The sequence below is a fragment of the Salmo trutta genome, chromosome 19, assembly GCF_901001165.1.
Source record: "Salmo trutta chromosome 19, fSalTru1.1, whole genome shotgun sequence".
In the NCBI taxonomy this organism is placed as follows: Eukaryota; Metazoa; Chordata; class Actinopteri; order Salmoniformes; family Salmonidae; genus Salmo; species Salmo trutta.
Genome location: NC_042975.1, coordinates 37,782,009 through 37,802,961, shown reverse-complemented (window position 1 = coordinate 37,802,961; position 20,953 = coordinate 37,782,009). Strand labels below are relative to the sequence as shown.

General features: G+C 45.3%; 1 protein-coding gene across 1 annotated transcript in view; it reads left to right on the top strand.

Moving 5' to 3' along the window:
* The first annotated feature begins 12,507 nt into the window (after positions 1 to 12,507).
* The window catches only part of arhgap20b (Rho GTPase activating protein 20b), a 34,993-nt gene continuing 26,547 nt past the window's right edge, over positions 12,508 to 20,953 (top strand). The window contains exons 1-2 of the mRNA XM_029700845.1: positions 12,508 to 12,828; positions 18,438 to 18,520. Coding sequence (XP_029556705.1) covers positions 12,754 to 12,828; positions 18,438 to 18,520 — 158 coding nt within the window. The 5' untranslated portion in view covers positions 12,508 to 12,753. The remainder of the gene's footprint in view (positions 12,829 to 18,437; positions 18,521 to 20,953) is intronic.

The window sequence follows — 20,953 nt, the reverse complement described above, 5'->3', positions numbered from 1 at the left end:
GATACAGTGAATTATAAGTGAAATAATCTGTCTGTAAACAATTGTTGGAAAAATGACTTGTGTCATGCACAAAGTAGATGTCCTAACCGACTTGCCAAAACTATAGTTTGTTAACAAGAAATTTGTGGAGTGGTTGAAAAACGAGTTTTAAGGACTCCAACCCAAGTGTATGTAAACTTACGACTTCAACTGTGTCTACTGTAAATCACGTCCAGATTTGCTACTTATTTTACTTTTTTAACATGCACAGAAATAAACCACATCAATGTTCTCCTTTTGGTAGGTATTTTCATTATTAAACATGCAATGAACTACACAGAGGGAAAAGTACACTGTGCATTCAGCACCACGGACAGAACTCTTGTTAGCGGGTATGCACAAAAACACAAGAAAGAGAGAGAGCTCGACATTACATTTAAACTATTCAATCAGTGTGAGGAGTGAAGTCTCTGTTGGGCATTGACTAGAGCAGTGAAGTCAGGTATAGTTTCTGATGTTGCTATTCGCAGGATTGCTGAGAGGTGAGAGTCTGTAAGAGATGATCTGTGCCTTGACTTGTTATATTTCATCACTGAACATGTCTGTTCACCACACTATCTACCTAGAGAGTTTTCATCTGTATTTTTCGTAGCTGTCTACATACCACCACAGACCGATGCTGGCACTAAAACCGCACTCAATGAGCTGTATACCGCCATAAGCAAACAGGAAAACGCTCATCCAGAGGCGGCGCTCCTAGTGGCCGGAGACTTTAATGCAGGGAAATTTAAATCTGTTTTACCTCATTTCTACCAGCATGTTCAATGTGCAACCAGAGGGAAAAGAATTCTAGACCACCTTTACTCCACACGCAAAGACACATATAAAGCTCTCCCTCGCCCTCCATTTAGAAAATCTGACCATAATTATATCCTGACTCGCTCTATAAAAAAGTGGTGAGATGAAGCAGATTGTCACGACTCCCGCCGAAGTTGGCCCTTCTCCTTGTTCGGGCGGCGTTCGGCGGTTGACGTCACCGGCTTACTAGTTTTCACCGATCGATGTTTCACTGTTCGTTTGGTTTTGTCTTTATTGTGTACACCTGTTTTTCATTTCGCTAATCATGTTCATTATTTAACCTCTGCATTTCCTGTCTGTCTTGTCGGTGATTGTTTGTCTGTTTTGTGTAGTTGGAGGTGTTTCTCCAAACTATGTATTTTTCTATGAGAAGATTTATTGATATTTTTAGTAAACACGTTTGTTTACCTTTATCCCTGTGTCCTGCGCCTGACTCCTCCACTTCTCTAAGAAAACCATTACAGAATCACCGACCACACAATGGAGTCAGCAGGAGCAGCCAGCCCTCCTATTCATATAGAGGAGCGCGTTCAGCAGCAGGCGAGTATGATCCAGAATCTTATGACTGCCATGGATTGCGTGCTGCTGACCGTGGAGAGTAAAGGATGTCCCGTCGACCCAGCCACACCACCGCCCGTCGCACCTCTGGATCATACCCAACCGCCGTCTATATCCGGTGGGATTCTGCTCTCGCTCCCGGGAGCGTATGACGGAGCAGCTGCCGGGTGTCAGGGGTTCCTACTCCAGCTGGAGCTCTACCTGGCGGCTGTCCAGCCGCCGCCCTCGGGACGCGAGAGAGTGAGCGCCCTCATCTCCTGTTTGTCTGGTAAAGCCCTGGAGTGGGCCAACGCCATCTGGGAGGTGGAAGACCCGACTCGGGATAACTACGAGGACTACTTCTCAGTATTTGATCATCCACCAGAAGGAAGAGCGGCGGGAGAGCGCTTGTTACATTTAAGGCAGGAGATGAGGAGCGCTCGGGAGTTTGCACTGGATTTTAGAACTCTGGCGGCTGGTGCGGGATGGAATGAGCGGGCCCTGATCGATCACTACAGGTGTGGTTTGCGAGAGGACGTTCGTGGGGAGCTAGCCTGCAGGGACACCACCCTCCACCTGGACCAGCTGGTGGACTTATCTATCCAGCTGGATAACCTGCTGGCTTCCCGCGGACGTCCGTATCGGGGTCCGTTGGTTCCATCCTCCAGTCCCTTAGACCCAACACCGATGGAGTTGGGCGGGGCTGCTACTAGGGAGACCGGAGGGGAAACCGTTCCATGCACCAGAGGTGACCGCAGAGGACACACTGCTGGTCGGTGCTGGGGAGGTTTTCCAGGTAGTCGAGGTGGTAGACGGAACACTGGTGGTTCATCTCAGGTGAGTAGGCACACGACTCACCCAGACCCCCCTGTTGCTCACATGTGGTTATCTATAAGATTTCCGGGGTTTGCCCCGCATTCCCAGCATAAGGCGCTAGTAGATTCAGGCGCAGCTGGGAACTTTATTGATCGTTCCTTGGCCAATAGATTAGGGATTCCTATTGTTCCCGTTGATGTTCCCTTCCCTATACATGCCCTAGATAGTCGTCCTTTGGGGTCGGGGCTGATTAGGGAGGTCACAGTTCCCATTGCTATGGTAACGCAGGGGAGTCATGAAGAGAGTATTGGTCTCTTTCTGATTGACGGTCCTGCGTTTCCCGTTGTGTTGGGGCTTCCCTGGTTGGCTTCTCATGATCCTATTATTTCGTGGCAACAGAGGGTTCTCAAGGGATGATCCTGTCAGTGTTCAGGGAGGTGTTTAGGTGTTTCCTTAGGTGCCACTATGGTGGAAAGTCCAAACCAGGTTTCCACCATGCACATTCCTCCCGAATATGCCGATTTGGCAATCGCCTTCTGTAAAAGGAAGGCGACTCAATTACCACCCCATCGACCGGGGGATTGTGCGATAAATCTCCTGGAGGGTGCTGCACTTCCCAGGAGTCACGTGTATCCTCTGTCACAGGAGGAGACGGCGGCTATGGAAACATATGTCGCTGAATCTCTGGGACAGGGATACATTCGGCACTCCATTTCACCGGTCTCCTCGAGCTTCTCTTTTGTGAAGAAGAAGGATGGAGGTTTACGCCCGTGCATTGACTATCGAGGTTTGAACCAGATTACTGTTAAATACAGTTACCCGCTGCCTCTGATCGCCAGTATGACAGAGTCATTGCTCGGGGCCCGCTTCTTCACAAAATTGGACCTCAGGAGCGCGTACAACCTGGTGCGTATCAGGGGAGGGGATGAGTGGAAGACGGCATTTAGCACTACTTCTGGGCACTATGAGTACCTCGTCATGCCGTATGGGTTAATGAATGCTCCATCCGTCTTCCAATCATTTGTGGATGAGATCTTTAGGGACCTGCACAGGCGGGTTGTAGTGGTGTATATAGATGATATTCTCATATACTCCACCACCCGCGCTGAGCATGTGTCCCTTGTGCGTACGGTGCTTGGTCGACTGTTGGAGCATGACCTTTACGTCAAGGCGGAGAAATGTCTGTTCTTTCAACAGTCCGTCTCCTTCCTTGGGTACCGTTTGTCCGCGTCAGGGGTGGAGATGGAGACTGACCGCATTTCAGCCGTGCGTAATTGGCCGACTCCAACCACGGTAAAGGAGGTGCAGCAGTTTTTAGGGTTTGTCAACTACTACCGGAGGTTTATCCGGGGCTTTGGCCAGGTGGCGGCTCCCATTACCTCCTTACTGAAGGGGGGACCGGTGCGATTGAGGCGGTCGGCTGAGGCGGACAGAGCTTTTGGTAACCTGAAGGCTCTGTTTACCACGGCTCCAGTGTTGGCGCATCCTGATCCCTCCTTAGCATTCATAGTTGAGGTGGATGCATCCGAGGCTGGAATAGGGGCTGTGCTATCTCAGCGCTCGGGTAAACCACCAAAACTCCGCCCCTGTGCTTTCTTTTCGAAGAGGCTCAGCCCGGCGGAGCGAAACTATGACGTGGGGGATAGGGAGTTGTTAGCTGTTGTCAGGGCTCTGAAAGCGTGGAGACATTGGCTTGAGGGGGCTAGACCCCCTTTACTCATTTGGACTGACCACCGAAATCTGGAGTATATTCGAGCAGCGAGGAGACTGAACCCTCGCCAGGCTATGTTTTTCACACGCTTTTCTTTCACTCTTTCCTATAAACCAGGTTCCCAGAACGTCAAGGCAGACGCACTGTCCCGGCTGTATGATACAGAGGAGCGGTCCACAGAGCCCACTCCCATAATTCCAGCCTCATGCCTGGTGGCACCGGTGGTATGGGAGGTGGACGCGGACATCGAACGGGCGTCACGTGCAGAACCCACTCCCTCCCAGTGTCCTGTTGGGCGCGTGTACGTGCCGTTTGATGTTCGCGATCGTTTGATCTGTTGGGCCCACACATCACCCTCCTCTGGTCATCCTGGTATAGGTCGGATGGTGCGCTGCCTTACGGGGAAGTACTGGTGGCCCACGTTAGCCAAGGACGTGAGGGTTTATGTCTCCTCCTGTTCGGTATGCGCACAGTGCAAGGCACCTAGACATCTGCCCAGAGGGAAATTACAACCCCTTCCCGTTCCGCAACGACCGTGGTCACACCTATCGGTGGATTTCGTGACGGATCTTCCCCCGTCACGGGGTAACACCACGATCCTGGTCGTTGTGGATCGGTTTTCTAAGTCCTGCCGTCTCCTTCCTTTGCCCGGTCTCCCTACGGCTCTACAGACTGCGGAGGCCCTATTCACCCATGTATTCAGGCACTACGGGGTGCCTGAGGATAGAGTCTCTGATCGGGGTCCCCAATTTACGTCTAGAGTCTGGAGGGCGTTTATGGAACGCCTGGGGGCCTCGGTCAGCCTTACCTCAGGGTTCCACCCCGAGAGTAACGGGCAGGTGGAAAGAGTCAACCAAGAGGTGGGTAGGTTTCTGCGGTCCTATTGCCAGGACCGGCCGGGAGAGTGGGCATCATTTATCCCTTGGGCGGAGATGGCCCAAAATTCCCTACGCCACTCTTCCACTAACCTTACCCCTTTTCAGTGTGTGCTAGGGTATCAGCCGGTCCTGGCACCATGGCATCAGAGCCAGATCGAGGCTCCTGCGGTGGATGAATGGTTTCGGCACTCGGAGGAGACATGGAATGCTGCCCATGTACGTCTTCAACGAGCCATCAGGCGGCAAAAGGCGAGTGCCGACAGCCACCGCAGTGAGGCCCCGGTTTATGCACCTGGGGATCGGGTCTGGCTCTCGACACGAAACCTGCCCCTTCACCTGCCCTGCTGGAAGCTGGGTCCGCGGTTTGTGGGGCCATTTAAAGTCCTGAGGAGATTGAACGAGGTTTGTTATAGGTTACAACTTCCCCCTGATTATCATATTAACCCCTCGTTCCATGTGTCTCTCCTCAGGCCGGTGGTGACTGGTCCGCTCCAGCAGTCTGAGGTACGGAGGTTCCTCCGCCCCCTCTGGACATCGAGGGGGCCCCGGCATATACCGTACGAGCCATTATGGACTCCAGACGTCGGGCGAGGGGCCTTCAGTACCTCGTGGAGTGGGAGGGGTATGGCCCGGAGGAGCGAAGCTGGGTACCGGCGGAAGACATCCTGGATCCGTCGTTAATCCAGGATTTTCACCGCTTCCGTCCGGATCGCCCTGCTCCCTGTCCTCCGGGTCGTCCCCGAGGCCGGTGTCGGCGCGCTGCTGGAGCCGCGCGTCAGGAGGGGGGTACTGTCACGACTCCCGCCGAAGTCGGCCCCTCTCCTTGTTCGGGCGGCGTTCGGCGGTCGACGTCACCGGCTTACTAGTTTTCACCGATCGATGTTTCACTGTTCGTTTGGTTTTGTCTTTATTGTGTACACCTGTTTTTCATTTCGCTAATCATGTTCATTATTTAACCTCTGCATTTCCTGTCTGTCTTGTCGGAGATTGTTTGTCTGTTTTGTGTAGTTGGAGGTATTTCTCCAAACTATGTATTTTTCTATGAGAAGATTTATTGATATTTTTAGTAAACACGTTTGTTTACCTTTATCCCTGTGTCCTGCGCCTGACTCCTCCACTTCTCTAAGAAAACCATTACACAGATGCTAAACTACAGGACTGTTTTGCTAGCACAGACTGGAATATCTTCCAGGATTCTTCCGATGGCATTTTCGGAGTTATCACATCATTCACTGACTTAATCAATAAGTGCATCAAGGACATCGTCCCCACTGTGACTGTACGTATATACCCCAACCAGAAGCCATAGATTACAGGCAACATTAGTATTGAGCTAAAGGATAGAGCTACCGATTTCAAGGAGCGGGACTCTAACAAGGAAGCTTATAAGAAATCCTGCTATGCCCTTTGACGAACCATCAAACAATACAGGAGTAAGATCGAATCGTACTACACTGGCTCCGACGCTCGTCGGATAAGGCAGGGCTTGCAAACTATTGTAGACTACAAAGGGAAGCACAGCCGAGAGCTGCCCAGTGACAAGAGCCTACAAGACGAGCTAAATGACTTCTATGCTCACTTCAAGGCAAATAACACTGAAACAAGAATGAGAGCATCAGCTGTTCTGGACGACTGTGTGATCACGCTCTCCGCAGCCGATGTGAGTAAGACCTTTAAACAGGTCAACAGTCACAAGGCCGCTGGGCCAGATGGATTACCAGGACGTGTTCTCCGAGCATGCGCTGACCAACTGGCAAGTGTCTTCACTAACATTTTCAACCTCTCCCTGTCTGAGTCTAATATTTCAAGCAGACTAGCATAGTGTTTCAAGCAGACCACCATAGTCCCTGTGCCCAAGAACACTAAGGTAACCTTCCTAAATGACTACCGACCCGTAGCACTCACGTCTGTAGCCATGAAATGCTTTGAAAAGTGGGTCATGGCTCACATCAACACCATTATTCCAGAAACCCTAGACCCACTCCAATTTTTCTCACTGTTGGATACCGCACCAACAGATCCATAGATGATGAAATCTCTATTGCACTCCACATTGCCCTTTCACAGATCTGCATGACCCTCTTCATTGACTGCACTGAAGTAAGCTCCTCTGTAATGTCAAAGTCTGGGGTTATGCCTCGTTAGAATATCAACAACTGTGCCATGTCACATGCATCACTACTCTCATCCAGGGCCAAGGAGAAATAGGTGAAATCCTTTACCTTGTCTTTCAGCTGTTGTTCCATATTCCCTGCGATGTCCTCAACACGCCGTGTCACTGTTTGTCTTGACAGGTAAACATTTTCAAACAGCTCTTTCTTGTCAGGGCAAAGTATTGGTGCAGAGTCAGCGAATGGCTTGCTATGTTTATCAATTTTGTGGGACAGTACATAGCCAGCTCTCGCAATTCCGTCATTTGCTGAATGCAGTTTTGTGAAAAGTCCTTGCTGCTCTTGCAGCTGAGAAAGCAACTCTTTCAATACACTTGCCTTCTGCTTAGAAGACATATTCCTAGATTTCTCTACATGCTGTCTGGAAGTGTCGGGACAAGTTGTAGTCTTTCAAGACAGTGATGCTCTCTTTGCACACTAAGCACACAGCTTTCACTGATACCGCAATAAATAAATATTTCGATGTCCACTCTTGCTGGAACACCCTACATTCATCATCTACTTTCCTTTTCTTTGAAAAACAAATTTTTGCGCAGTTTCTTGCTAGCTACTATTTGTAACTGTGACATGTGTCAGCCTGTGCCTTCAAAATAAATCTCTCAGAAGCACTAGCGGTTCTGGGGGGGGGGGGGGGACCAGGGGGGGCCAGTGCCCCTGTGACAACAATTTTGGACCCCCTTGTGGGCCCCCTGGAGTATGAAATAATCTTTACATCACTCATTTTTTTTTACATCCGTTATTAGACAGAAAATGAAAATAAATTGTTGAATGATTATGAACATGGTCTTTTGCCTGCTAATGCCTGCAATGCAGTGAAGAAAACGATATGACAACAATAACATCTAATGTAACTGGCCCCTCTAACAGTACAACTGGCCCCAGCTTGGCCCCCCCAGTTGAAATGGTCTAGAACCGCCACTGCCCACAAGCGGTGGGAGTTAAATCATTACACAAAGGCGAGTATTCATTGGCCTTTAATTTGAATAACATACGTTTATCAAAACGTTACTATTGGAAATTCTTTATGTGATCTGAGCATGATTCTGTGGGCCGTATTAGATCAGATTGGATTTCACTGCTATGTGGATGACACACAGCTGTACATTTCAATGAAACATGGTGAAGCCCCAAAATTGCCCTCGCTAGAAGCCCGTCACAGACATAAGGAAGTGGATGGCTGCAAACTTTCTACTCTTAAACTCGGACAAAACAGAGATGCTTGTTCTAGGTCCCAAGAAACAAAGAGATCTTCTGTTGAATCTGACAATTAATCTGGATGGTTGTACAGTCGTCTCAAATAAAACTGTGAAGGACCTCGGCGTTACTCTGGACCCTGATCTCTCTTTTGAAGAACATATCAAGACTGTTTCAAGGACAGCTTTTTTCCATCTACGTAACATTGGAAAAATCAGAAACTTTCTGTCCAAAAATGACGCAGAAAAATTAATCCATGCCTTTGTTACTTCAAGGTTAGACTACTGCAATGCTCTACTTTCCGGCTACCCGGATAAAGCACTAAATAAACTTCAGTTAGTGCTAAATACGGCTGTTAGAATCCTGACTAGAATCAAAAAATTTGATCATATTACCCCAGTGCTAGCCTCCCTACACTGGCTTCCTGTTAAGGCAAGGGCTGATTTCAAGGTTTTACTGCTAACCTACAAAGCATTACATGGGCTTGCTCCTACCTATCTTTCCAATTTGGTCCTGCCGTACATACCTACACGTACGCTACGGTCACAAGACGCGGGCCTCCTAATTGTTCCTAGAATTTCTAAGCAAACAGCTGGAGGCAGGGCTTTCTCGTATAGAGCTCCATTTTTATGGAATAGTCTGCCTACCCATGTCAGAGACGCAGACTCAGTCTCAACCTTTAAGTCTTTACTGAAGACATATCTCTTCAGTAGGTCCTATGATTAAGTGTAGTCTGGCCCAGGGGTGTGAAGGTGAACGGAAAGGCTGGAGCAACGAACCGCCCTTGCTGTCTCTGCCTGGCCAGTTTCCCCTCTTTGCACTGGGATTCTCTGCCTCTACCCCTGTTACGGGGGCTGAGTCACTGGCTTACTGGTGTTCTTCCATGCCGTCCCTGGGAGGGGTGCGTCACTTGAGTGGGTTGAGTCACTGACGTGGTCTTCCTGTCTGTGTTGGTGCCCCCCCTTGGGCTGTGCCATGGCGGAGATCTTTGTGGGCTATACTCGGCCTTGTCCCGGGATGGTATGTTGGTGGTTGGAGATATCCCTCCAGTGGTGTGGAGGCTGTGCTTTGGCAAAGTGGGTGGGGTTATATCCTACCTGTTTGGCCCTGTCCGGGGGTTTCATCGGATGGGGCCACAGTGTCTCCTGACCCCTCCTGTCTCAGCCTCCAGTATTTATGCTGCAGTAGTTTATGTGTCGGGGGGCTAGGGTCAGTCTGTCACATCTGGAGTATTTCTCTTGTCTTTTCCGGTGTCCTGTGTGAATTTAAATATGCTCTCTCTAATTCTCTCTTTCTCTTTCTTTCTTTCTTTCTCTCTCTCTCTCGGAGGACCTGAGCCCTAGGACCATGCCTCAGGACTACCTGGCTTGATGACTCCTTGCTGTCCCCAGTTCACCTGGCCGTGCTGCTCCAGTTCCAACTGTTCTGCCTGCAGCTACGGAACCCTGACCTGTTCACCGGACGTGCTACCTGTCCCAGACCTGTTGTCCCAGACCTGCTGGAACCCTGACCTATTCACCGGACGTGCTACCTGTCCCAGACCTGCTGTTTTCAACTCTCTAGAGACAGCAGGAGGAGTAGAGATACTCTCAAAGATCGGCTATGAAAAAGCCAACTGACACTTACTCTTGTGTTGCTGACTTGTTGCACCCTCAACAACTACTATGATTATTATTATTTGACAATGCTGGTCATTTATGAACATTTGAACATCTAGGCCATGTGCTGTTATAATCTCCACCCGGCACAGCCAGAAGAGGACTGGCCACCCCTCATAGCCTGGTTCCTCTCTAGGTTTCGGCCTTTCTAGGGAGTTTTTCCTAGCCACCGTGCTTCTACACCTGCATTGCTTGCTGTTCGAACCCACAACCCTGGCGTTGCACACACCATGCTGGCGTTGCAAACACCATGCTCTACCAACTGAGCCACTGGGAAGGCTATGCTTTGGGGGTGTTTTTCTGCTAAGGGGACAGGACAACTTCACCGCAACAAAGGGACGATGGATGGGGCCATGTACCGTCAAACTTGGGTGAGAACCTCCTTCCCTCAGCCAGGGCATTGAAAATGGGTCGTGGATGGGTATTCCAGCATAACAATGACCCAAAACACACGGCCAAGGCAACAAAGCAGTGGCTCAAGAAGAAGCACATTAAGGTCCTGGAGTGGCCTAACCAGTCTCCAGACCTTAATCCCATAGAAAATCTGTGGAGGGAGCTGAAGGTTCGAGTTGCCAAACGTCAGCCTCAAAACATTAATGACTTGGAGAAGATCTGCAAAGAGGAGTGGGACAAAAATCCCTCCTGAGATGTGTGCAAACCTGGTGGCCAACTACAAGAAACGTCTGACCTCTGTGATTGCCAACAAGGGTTTTGCCACCAAGTACTAAGTCATGTTTTGCAGAGGGGTCAAATACTTATTTTCCTCATTAAAATGCAAATCAATTGATAACATTTTTAACATGCGTTTGTCTGGATTTTTTTGTTGTTATTCTGTCTCTCACTGTTCAAATAAACCTACCAATAACATTATAGACTGATCATTTCTTTGTCAGTGGGCAAACGTACAAAATCAGCAGGGGATCAAATACTTTTTTCCCTCACTGTATAGTGAATTGTTGTGCCTGCACATGTGAATTGAGCATGTAATTGTTGATTCCTGACCTGTGCTATTTAGAATATGATGGTGACTGTTAAGTGTCAGATAGTCAAACCAGGGCAACCATATTGTGTGCAATTTAAGTTTTAACACAAGTTTGGGGTCCCTCCCTCATATCATAAGGGAAGTATCAAACCACTACCTCTCTTTAGTGTTGTTTGAAGGGTTGTTGGTTTGTTGCTTCAGAGATGCAGGTGGTTATTTTCCATTATGTACTTCATTAACAATGAACTTCCTATAACACTAATGTACTGTACTTTTGATTTTCAGGTCTTAGGTATCCTGAGTGTTAGCATTTTTCAAAAATGTGCTAACACACTACCGGTCAAAAGTTTTAGAACACCTACTCATTCAAGGGTTTTTTTTTATTTTGACTATTTTCTACATTGTAGAATAATAGTGAAGACATCAAAACTATGAAATAACACATATGGAATCATGTAGTAACCAAAAAAGTTTTTAACAAATCAAAATATATTTTATATTTGAGATTCTTCAAATAGTCACCCTCTGCCTAGATGACAGTTTTGCACACTCTTGGCATCAAAAGTACAGTACATTAGTGTTATAGGAAGTTCATAGTGCAATTGTCAAATCATTGAATAAATTGCTAAATGAAAGCTTCTAAACTGTGGACATATGGATGGAGAGTTAATCCATGAAAATGTCATTGTTCATGTTTGGTTGGAGAAGCACATCTGTTGTGGTAATTAAATCCATATCAATATTTGCCTGGCTACCCAAACTCCTAGCTCCAGCCAAACACAACGCCACTCCCACGGTCGTTAGTTTCTACTCCGCAATGAGGGGGTTCGATTAATCTCGCTCAGGTGCCTGGGTTAGGCCTATGCCAGAACACACGTGGGTAAAGCTACATTTTGAAAATGAATCTCTTATTGGTTAGAGATGATCCAGTCACTGATTACTTTGTTTTGTACAACCACCCTCATTTTGACATCACCACCACAAACAACTTCAACAATGGCAGTAGGAGACTGAAATATTTAAAAAACATAGAGCAGTGGAAGGATTCAGTTTCAGAGTCGTCAGGCAATATCAATATACCCTCTCTCATTAGTACACAGAACACAAACAGGATTGTATTCCAGCAAATTCACTAACTGATTCTCATCAGCTGTAACTGTAGTTTGCCTAAGGTTTACTTGGAAAGTTTAGTTCGTTGTTAAAATTGAATTTACTGTTAATTTTGGCTTTAGTGTAAACTTAAATTGGGAATAAATTATTTGATCCTTTATGGAAAAAACACTGGAATTTCTGGTGACCACATGTGAAGTGTTCCAAAAACACATGGTTTCACATGTGATTTTCCACATGTGAAATCATGTGGTTTTTCTGTAAGGGATACCAAGCTACAATATATTTTCTATATTTCTATATTTCAATTGATGCATTGATGAAGGGCAAAGGTAGGCCTAACGTTAGTACAATCACAAGTCGTTTAGGTGCCAAACAACCTTAATGGACTGTACTAGTGTAACACAATGAGCTGTACCTGTTGCATTAGGAAGAGGTTGAGAGCACTGTGCAGCCTCAACTCACCACAACTCCCTCCTTAGTGCCCCCTGGGTGAAGGCTGGATAATAAAGTGTAACCTGAGAAGGTCCTCCTGACCGACTGTCTGCCCCATCCTCAGTGAGTTGCACACTGGCTACTGTGTGAGGAGACTGGGATGGGATATCCTTATTTAGTCAGTGAGGAGGAAAGAGGGAGGCCCAGCTCAGAAAGCAGTGAGATTTCGGAAAGGGCAGGAAAAGGGTGCCTCTTACGGTACCACTGTAGAGGGCTCTCAGCACAAGCAAATTATTTTGTCAAACAAATTGTGACTATGATTTTTTGCTACCTTTAAAAACGTTCCTCTGTAGTGAACGGCAGCATCGAAGTGCACCGGGACATTACACTGTGACTGCGTTTGTGACCTGCTGGGCTTAAAAAGATGACCCCTCAACAAAGCATTGGCTCACACTCCGAAGTAAACTGCAATGAGTCAAGGATTCCAGAGAAGGAGAAGGTAAGTTCTTCTTACTTCATTTTCTTTCACTTTCTACATTAGGTACTGTGCAATCTCAAATCATTGTGTGTGTGTGTGTGTGTGTGTGTGTGTGTGTGTGTGTGTGTGTGTGTGTGTGTGTGTGTGTGTGTGTGTGTGTGTGTGTGTGTGTGTGTGTGTGTGTGTGTGTGTGTGTGTGTTAGGGTGCACGTACATCGTCAAAGTTATTTGTCAAAGAGTTGATGAATATTTAGAATGTAGATGAATGTTTTGTATTAATTTCTGTAAATCAGGCTTTTATATAACAAGTCCTACAATGTAGACTTACAGTGCCTTCACACCTCTTGACTTTTTACACATTTTGTTTTATTACAGCCTGAATTTAAAATTGATTAAATTGAGATTTTGTGTCACTGGCCTACACACTATACCCCAAAATGCGAAAGTGGAATTGTATTTTTAGAAATGTTTACAAATGAATTCAAAATGTAAAGCTGAAATGTCTTGAGTCAATGAGTATTCAAGCCCTTTGTTATGGCAAGCCTAAATAAGTTCAGGTGTAAAAATCAGCTTAACAAGTCACATAATAAGTAGCATGGACTCACTCTGCGTGCAATGACAGTGTTTAACTAATTTCTGTACTCCACACATACAAATAATTGTAAGGTCCCTCAGTTGAGCAGTGAATTTCAAACACAGATTCAACCACAAAGACCAGGGAGGTTGCTATGCAAAGAAGGTCAGCTATTGGTATATGGGTAAAAAAATAAAAGCTGACATTGACTATTCCACTTTGGATGGTGTACCTCTACACCTAGTCACTACAAAGATAGAGGCGTCCTTCCTAACTCAGTTGCCGGAGAAGAAGGGAACCGCTCAGGGATTTCACCACGAAAGAGTTTAATGGCTGTGATAGGAGAAAACGGAAGATGGATCAACAACATTGTAGTTACTCCGCAATACTAAACTAAATGACAGAGTGAAAAGAAGGAAGCCTGTCCAGAATTTTTTATATTCCAGAACACGCATCCTGTTTCCAATAAGGCACTAAAGTAAAACTGCAAAAAACGTGGCAAAGAAATTAATTTATGTCCTGAATACAAAGCGTTATGTTTGGGGAAAATCCAACACAACACATCACTAAGTACAACTCTTCATATTTTCAAGCATGGTGGTGTCTGCATCATGTTATGGGTATGCTTGTCATTGGCAAGGACTAGGGAGTGTTTTTTAGGATAAAAATTAACTGAAAAGAAGTAAGATAAGGAAAAGTCCTAGAAGAAAACCTGGTTCAGTCTGCTTTCCACCAGACACTGGGAGACAAATTTACCTTTCAGCAGGACAATAACCTAAAACACAAGGCCAAATATACACTGGAGTTGGTTACCAAGATGACATTGAATGTTCCTGAGTGGCCTAGTTACATTTCTGACTTAAATCAGCTTGAAAATCTATGACAAGACTTGAAAATGGCTGTCTAGCAATGATCAACAACCAACTTGACAGAGCTTGAAGAATTTTTTAAAGAAAAATGGGCAAATATTTTACAATCCAGGTGTGCAAAGCTCAGAGACTTACCCAGAAATACTCACAGCTGTAATCACTGCCAAAGGTGATTCAAACATGTATTGACTCACTGGTGTGAATACTTATGTAAATCAGATATTCTGTATTTCATCTTCCCTAAATTTGCTAAAATTCCAACAACAACAAGAAATTCACGTTGTCATTATGGGGTATTGTGTGTAGATGGATAAGAAATATAAATGTAATCAATTTTGAATTCAGGCTGTAACACAACAAAATGTGGAATAAGTCAAGGGGTGTGAACACTTTCTGAAAGCACCATATCAACAATGGCAGTCTCAATGTATTATCCTCACTTACTTAACATGTTAATGGATTTGTTTGTGGTCTCTTTTCATCACTCGGCTTGAAAATCCAAGGTTGAAATTGTATGCACCACCCTACACAATACTGTATATACAGTGGCTTGCAAAAGTATTCTCCCCTTTGGCATTTTTCCTATTTTGTTGCCTTACAACCTGGAATTAAAATTGAGTTTTTGGGGGGTTTGTATCATTTGATTTACACAACATGCCTACCACTTTGAAGATGCAAAATATTTTTAATTGTGGAACAAACAAGAAATAATAAGGAAAGGAAACAGAAAACTTGAGCGTGCATAACTCTTCACCCCCCCAAAGTCAATACTTTGTAGAGCCACCTTTTGCAGCAATTACAGATGCATGTCTCTATAAGCTTGGCACATCTAGCCACTGGGATTTTTGCCTGTTCTTCAAGGCAAAACTGCTCCAGCTCCTTCAAGTTGGATGGGTTCCGCTGGTGTACAGCAATCTTTAAGTCATACCACAGATTCTCAATTGGATTGAGGTCTGGGCTTTGACTAGGCCATTCCAAGACATTTCAATGTTTCCCCTTAAACCACTCAAGTGTTGCTTTAGCAGTATGCTTAGGGTCATTGTCCTGCTGGAAGATGAACCTCTGTCCCAGTCTCAAATCTCTGGAAGACTGAAACAGGTTTCCCCTCAACAATTTCCCTGTATTTTGCACCATCCATCATTCCTTCAATTCTGACCAGTTTCCCAGTCCCTGCCGATGAAAAACATCCCCACAGCATGATAGTGCCACCACCATGCTTCATGGTGGTGGCATGAAGGGATGGTGTGCTCGGGGTGATGAGAGGTGTTGGGTTTAGGCCAGACATAGCGTTTTCCTTGATGACCAAAAAGCTACATTTTAGTCTCATCTCCCCAGAGTACCTCCATCCATATGTTTGGGGAGTCTCTCACATGCCTTTTGGCAAACACCAAACGTGTTTGCTTATTTTTTCTTTAAGCAATGGCTTTTTCTGGCCACTCTTCCATAAAGCCCAGCTCTGTGGAGTTTACGGCTTAAAGTGGTCCTATGGACAGATACTATGCAACTCGAAATTGAGCTCAGGTGCGTACTGTTTCCATTGATCATCCTTGAGATGTATCTACAACTTGATTGGAGTCCACCTGTGGTAAATTCAATTGATTGGTCATGATTTGGAAAGGCACCAACCTGTCTATGTAAGGTCCCTCAGTTGACAGTGCATGTCAGAGCAAAACCAAGACATGAGGTCGAAGGAATTGTCCGTAAAGCACCGAGACAGTATTGTGTCACAGATCTGGGGAAGAGTACCAAACATTTCTGCAGCATTGAAGGTTCCTCAAGAACACAGTGGCCTCCATCTTTCTTAAATGTAAGAAGTTTGGACTCTTCCTAGAGCTGGCTGTCCGACCAAACCAAGCAATTAGGGAAGAAGGGCCTTGGTCAGGGAGGTGACCAAGAATCCGATGATCACTCTGACAAAGCTCCAGAGTTCCTCTGTGGAGATGGGAGAACCTTTCAGAACGACAACCATCTCTGCAGCACTCCACCAATCAGGCCTTTATGATAGAGTGGCCAGACAGAAGCCACTCCTCAGTAAAAGGCACATGACAGCCGCTTGGAGTTTGCCAAAAGGCACCTAAAGGACTCTCAGACCATGAGAAACAAGATTCTCTGGTCTGATGAAACCAAGATTCAACTCTTTCACCTGAATGTCAAGTGTCACGTCTGGAGGAAACCTGGCACCATACCTACGGTAAAGCATGGTAGTGGCAGCATCATGCTGTGGGGATGTTTTCAGCGGCAGCGACTGGGAGACTAGTCAGAATTGAGGGACAAATAAACGGAGCAAACTACAGAGAGATCCTTGATGAAAACCTGTCCTAGAGCGCTCAGGACCTCAGACTGGGGCGACTTTCCAACAGGACAATGACCCTAAGCACACAGCCAAGACAATGCAGGAGTGGCTTCGGGACAAGTTTCTGAATGTTCTTGAGTGGGCCAGCCAGACTTGAACCCGTTCTAACATCTCTGGAGAGACCTGAAAACAGCTGTGCAGTCCCCATCCAAACTGACAGAGGTTGAGAGGATCTTCAGAGAAGAATGGGAGAAACTCCCCAAATACACGGGTGCCAAGCTTGTTGCGTCATACCCAAGAAGACTCAAGGCTGTAATCACTACCAAAGGTGTGTCAACAAAGTACATAGTAAAGGGTCTGAATACTTATGTGAATGAAATATTTCCTTTTTTTAATATAAATTTGCAATAAATTATAAAAAAACTTTTTTTGCTTTGTCATTATGAGGTATTGTGTGTAGACTGATGAGAAAACAAATCTATTTTATACATTTTAGAATTAGGCTGTAATGTAACAAAATGTGGAAAAAGTCAAGGGGTCTGAATACTTTCCGAATGCACTGTATATATAAAAGGTTGGAGAAGACACTATGAAAACCCTACACAAACGTTACCCAATTAATTCTTCTATATAACAATCCATGTGCACTTATACCGCATACCGAGCTGGATTGTAAAGTAGGAAATGTTTAAATTGCACATGGTAATCATGCAGATGGACGAACCAACTGAGGAAATATTGGACTTCCGCTTTCATTTAAGAATAGAAAAAGAAAATGAAGGTGAATAAATCAAATGTAAATAGATTTGCAATACCATAGAAAATACTTGCACATCCCATAACACAATATCTCAACCACACAGATTCAATATTGAGGAGTTTAGAACCTCCCTGCAGCATTGTGTAGCTCTACCCCAATGGGCTAATAATACTGGCATGGTGGAGAGGGCTTCCTTCACCCCACAGCTGCCTAGCAGAGGCAGGAAACAGATGCAACTATACCACATTCTGCTTTCCATCACTTATGGAAAAAACATGTAATTTTTTTTATTTATGCAGTGCTACAATTATATTGTATTGTATTTTATGAGACGCAGTAGCCTACATGGATGATGAGAAAAATATATGACTAACCATGTACCGAGTAGGCCTACAGATATCAATTCCTGGTACTAACTATTTTACAAGAGCTCTACCCAGTGGGCAAAATTTGTTGAAAAGACATCAGGCTTAGCATGACTGCTGGACTTCACTAGAAATTACATCAGTATGATGTCTCATGTGTACATTTTCTCAATTCTAGCCAGGAGAGAACGTAGTCTGCAGATCATATTTCTTTACTTCTCTGCCACTGACATCCACGTCTTCGGCACCTGGGGAACAGTGTGGCTCAGTTGGTAGAGCATGGTGTTTGCAACGCCAGGGTTGTGGGTTAGATTCCCACGGGGGACCAGTACGGGGGAAAAACATTTATGAAATGTATGTATACACTACTGTAAGTCGCTCTGGATAAGAGCGTCTGCTAAATGACTAAAATGTAATAAATTACAGTACATGGTCAAATCAAGGCTCTCCTTGGTAAAATTAGATAGATGAAGGTCATTGCAAACCAAGTCATTATGAAACACAACCCAATGCTTTGAAGGTTGGTCATGTGTAATGAAATAATAACAAAATGCACTAACTGTAAATCGCTCTGGATAAGAGCATCTGCTAAATGACTAAAATGTAAATGTAAACGGTCTCTCCTGTTCCATAGACTACGTTCACAGTAGGGAATCATCTCTTGTTGTTAATTTGGAGGAACTACCCCTTTACCAAGCCACTTTTGGCTCCATGAATGAACAATCTGTTTATTTCATCCCTGATTGGAAAATCTATGTTTTTCTCACAGAAAATGAGGACAGCACTTCAGCGAAGACATTCTGGCCAATCAGCCATCACGAAGGCATTCAGCAAACCAAAGGGCCACAGCAGGTCAGCCATATTAATAATGCCAAACCGTCTGTCTGTCTGTCTGTCTGTCTGTCTGTCTGTCTGTCTGTCTGTCTGTCTGTCTGTCTGTCTGTCTGTCTGTCTGTCTGCACACTTGTCTCCAGACTTGTTTTCCCTTTTTACTCATGCTACACTACATGACCAAATGTATATGAACTCCTGCTTGTCGAACATCTCATTCCAAAATCATGGGCATTAATATGGAGTTGGTCCCCCCTTTGCTGCTACAACAGCTTCCACTGTTCTGGGAAGGCTTTCCACTAGATGCTGGAACATTGCTGCAGGGACTTGCTTCCATTCAGCCACAAGAGCATTAGGGAGGTAAGGCACTGAGGTTGGGCGATTAGGCCTGGCTCGCAGTCGTCGTTACAATTCATCCCAAAGTTGTTCGATGGGGTAGAGGTGAGGGCTCTGTGCAGGCCAGTCAAGTTCTTCCACACCGATCTCGACAAACCATTTCTGTATGGACCTCGCTTTGTGCACGGGGGGCATTGTAATACTGAAACAGGAAAGGGCCTTCCCCAAACAGTTACCACAAAATTGGAAGCACAGAATCGTCTAGAATGTCATTGTATGCTGTAGCGTTAAAATTTCCCTTCACTGGAACTAACGGGCCTAGCCTGAACCATGAAAACATCCCCAGACCATTTGGGGCAGGTAGCATTCTCCTGGCATCCGCCAAACACAGATTCGTCCATCAGACTGCCAGATGGTGAATCGTTGGTTCATCACTCCAGAGTCCAGTGGCGGTGACCTTTACACCACTCCAGCCGACGCTTGGCATTGTGCATGGTGATCTTAGGTTTGTGTGCGGCTGCTCGGCCATGGGAACCCATTTCATGAAGCTCCCGATGAACAGTTATTGTGCTGAAGTTTCTTCCAGAGGCAGTTTGGAACTCAGTAGTGAGTCTTGCAACCGAGGACAGACGGTTTTTACACGCTACGCACTTCAGCACTTTATATAATGTTTACATACCCTACATTACTCATCTCATATGTATATACTGTACTCTATACCATCTACTGCATCTTGCCTATGCCGTTCGGCCATCATTCATTCATATATTTTTATGTACATATTCTTATTCATTCCTTTACACTTTACACTAAGGTAGTTGTTGTGAAATTGTTAGGTTAGATTACTTGTTAGATATTACTGCATGGTCAGAACTAGAAGCACAAGCATTTCGCTACACTCGCATTAACATCTACTAACCATGTGTATGTGACAAATAAAGTTTGATTTGATTTGAGCACTCGGCGGTCCCATACTGTGAGCTTGTGTGGCCTATCACTTCCCAGCTGAGCTGTTGTTTATCCTAGACCTTTACACTTCACAATAACAGCACTTACAGTTGACCGTGGCAGCTCTAGCAAGGCAAACATTTTACAAACTGACTTGTTGGAAAGGTGGCCTCCTATGACGGTGCCACGTTGAAAGTCACTGAGCTCTTCAATAAGGCCATTTTACTGCCAATATTTGTCTATGGTGATTGAATTTCTGTGTGCTCAATTTTATACACCTGTCAGCAACGGGTGTGGCTGAAATAGCCGAATCCACTAATTTGAAGGGGTGTCCACATACTTTTGTATATATAATGTATTTGTTTTCATAGCTCCATTTTTTCTCATGTCAGTGACTGATTGTATTTCCTCATGGTTCAGCCATAATAACTGTCTCATCTGACAGGAAAATGTAAGTTTTTCCAGCCATTGTAATTGCTCAGTGATACAATATTTGTATTACTGTCAACTTTGCACAGGCCCCGTCGCTGCATTTATCAAGAAAGCAAACTAGAAGCAGACTGGTGATAGGCTTATGTTGCCATGAGTTATTGAATGACATTATGCCATACTGGATATGATATGGTACAGTATATTTGTTAGTGTACAGCATAAGAATGCATATGCTCCATATGACCATAGCCACGGGAAGTAGGGGTGCTGAGGGTGCTGCAGTACCCCCTAAAACATGCAATTATTATTATTATTTTTTTATTTATTTTCTCCAAAATGTAGTGCACTGGGCCTTTACTAGTCCTGTATTAGTGGACTGATATAAATGTCTGTAGCACCGGCAAACATTTTTTAAATCCCCCCCCACAGCTATTTCCAGCGGCTATACAACCTATGGATAGCCTATGGATGTGGTTTTCTATTCTCTCATTTTAATCCATTTAATTTTTCCAATGACGTTTGTACTGCTCTTGAGCTGTGGAAGGGCTAACATTTTGTTTCCATGTTTGAACCTCTCTTCTCCAAGCCCTGCTCTAGCTCACTGTCTCAATGACGCATAACGACACGGCACTCCACAGTCCCAAGGTCTTTAGCGCTGCCATCTGCAAAGAATTCCTGCCTTTATTTGGTCAGAGCTTCTCTATCATGGTAACAGCAGCTAAATAGTGAGGAGTAACA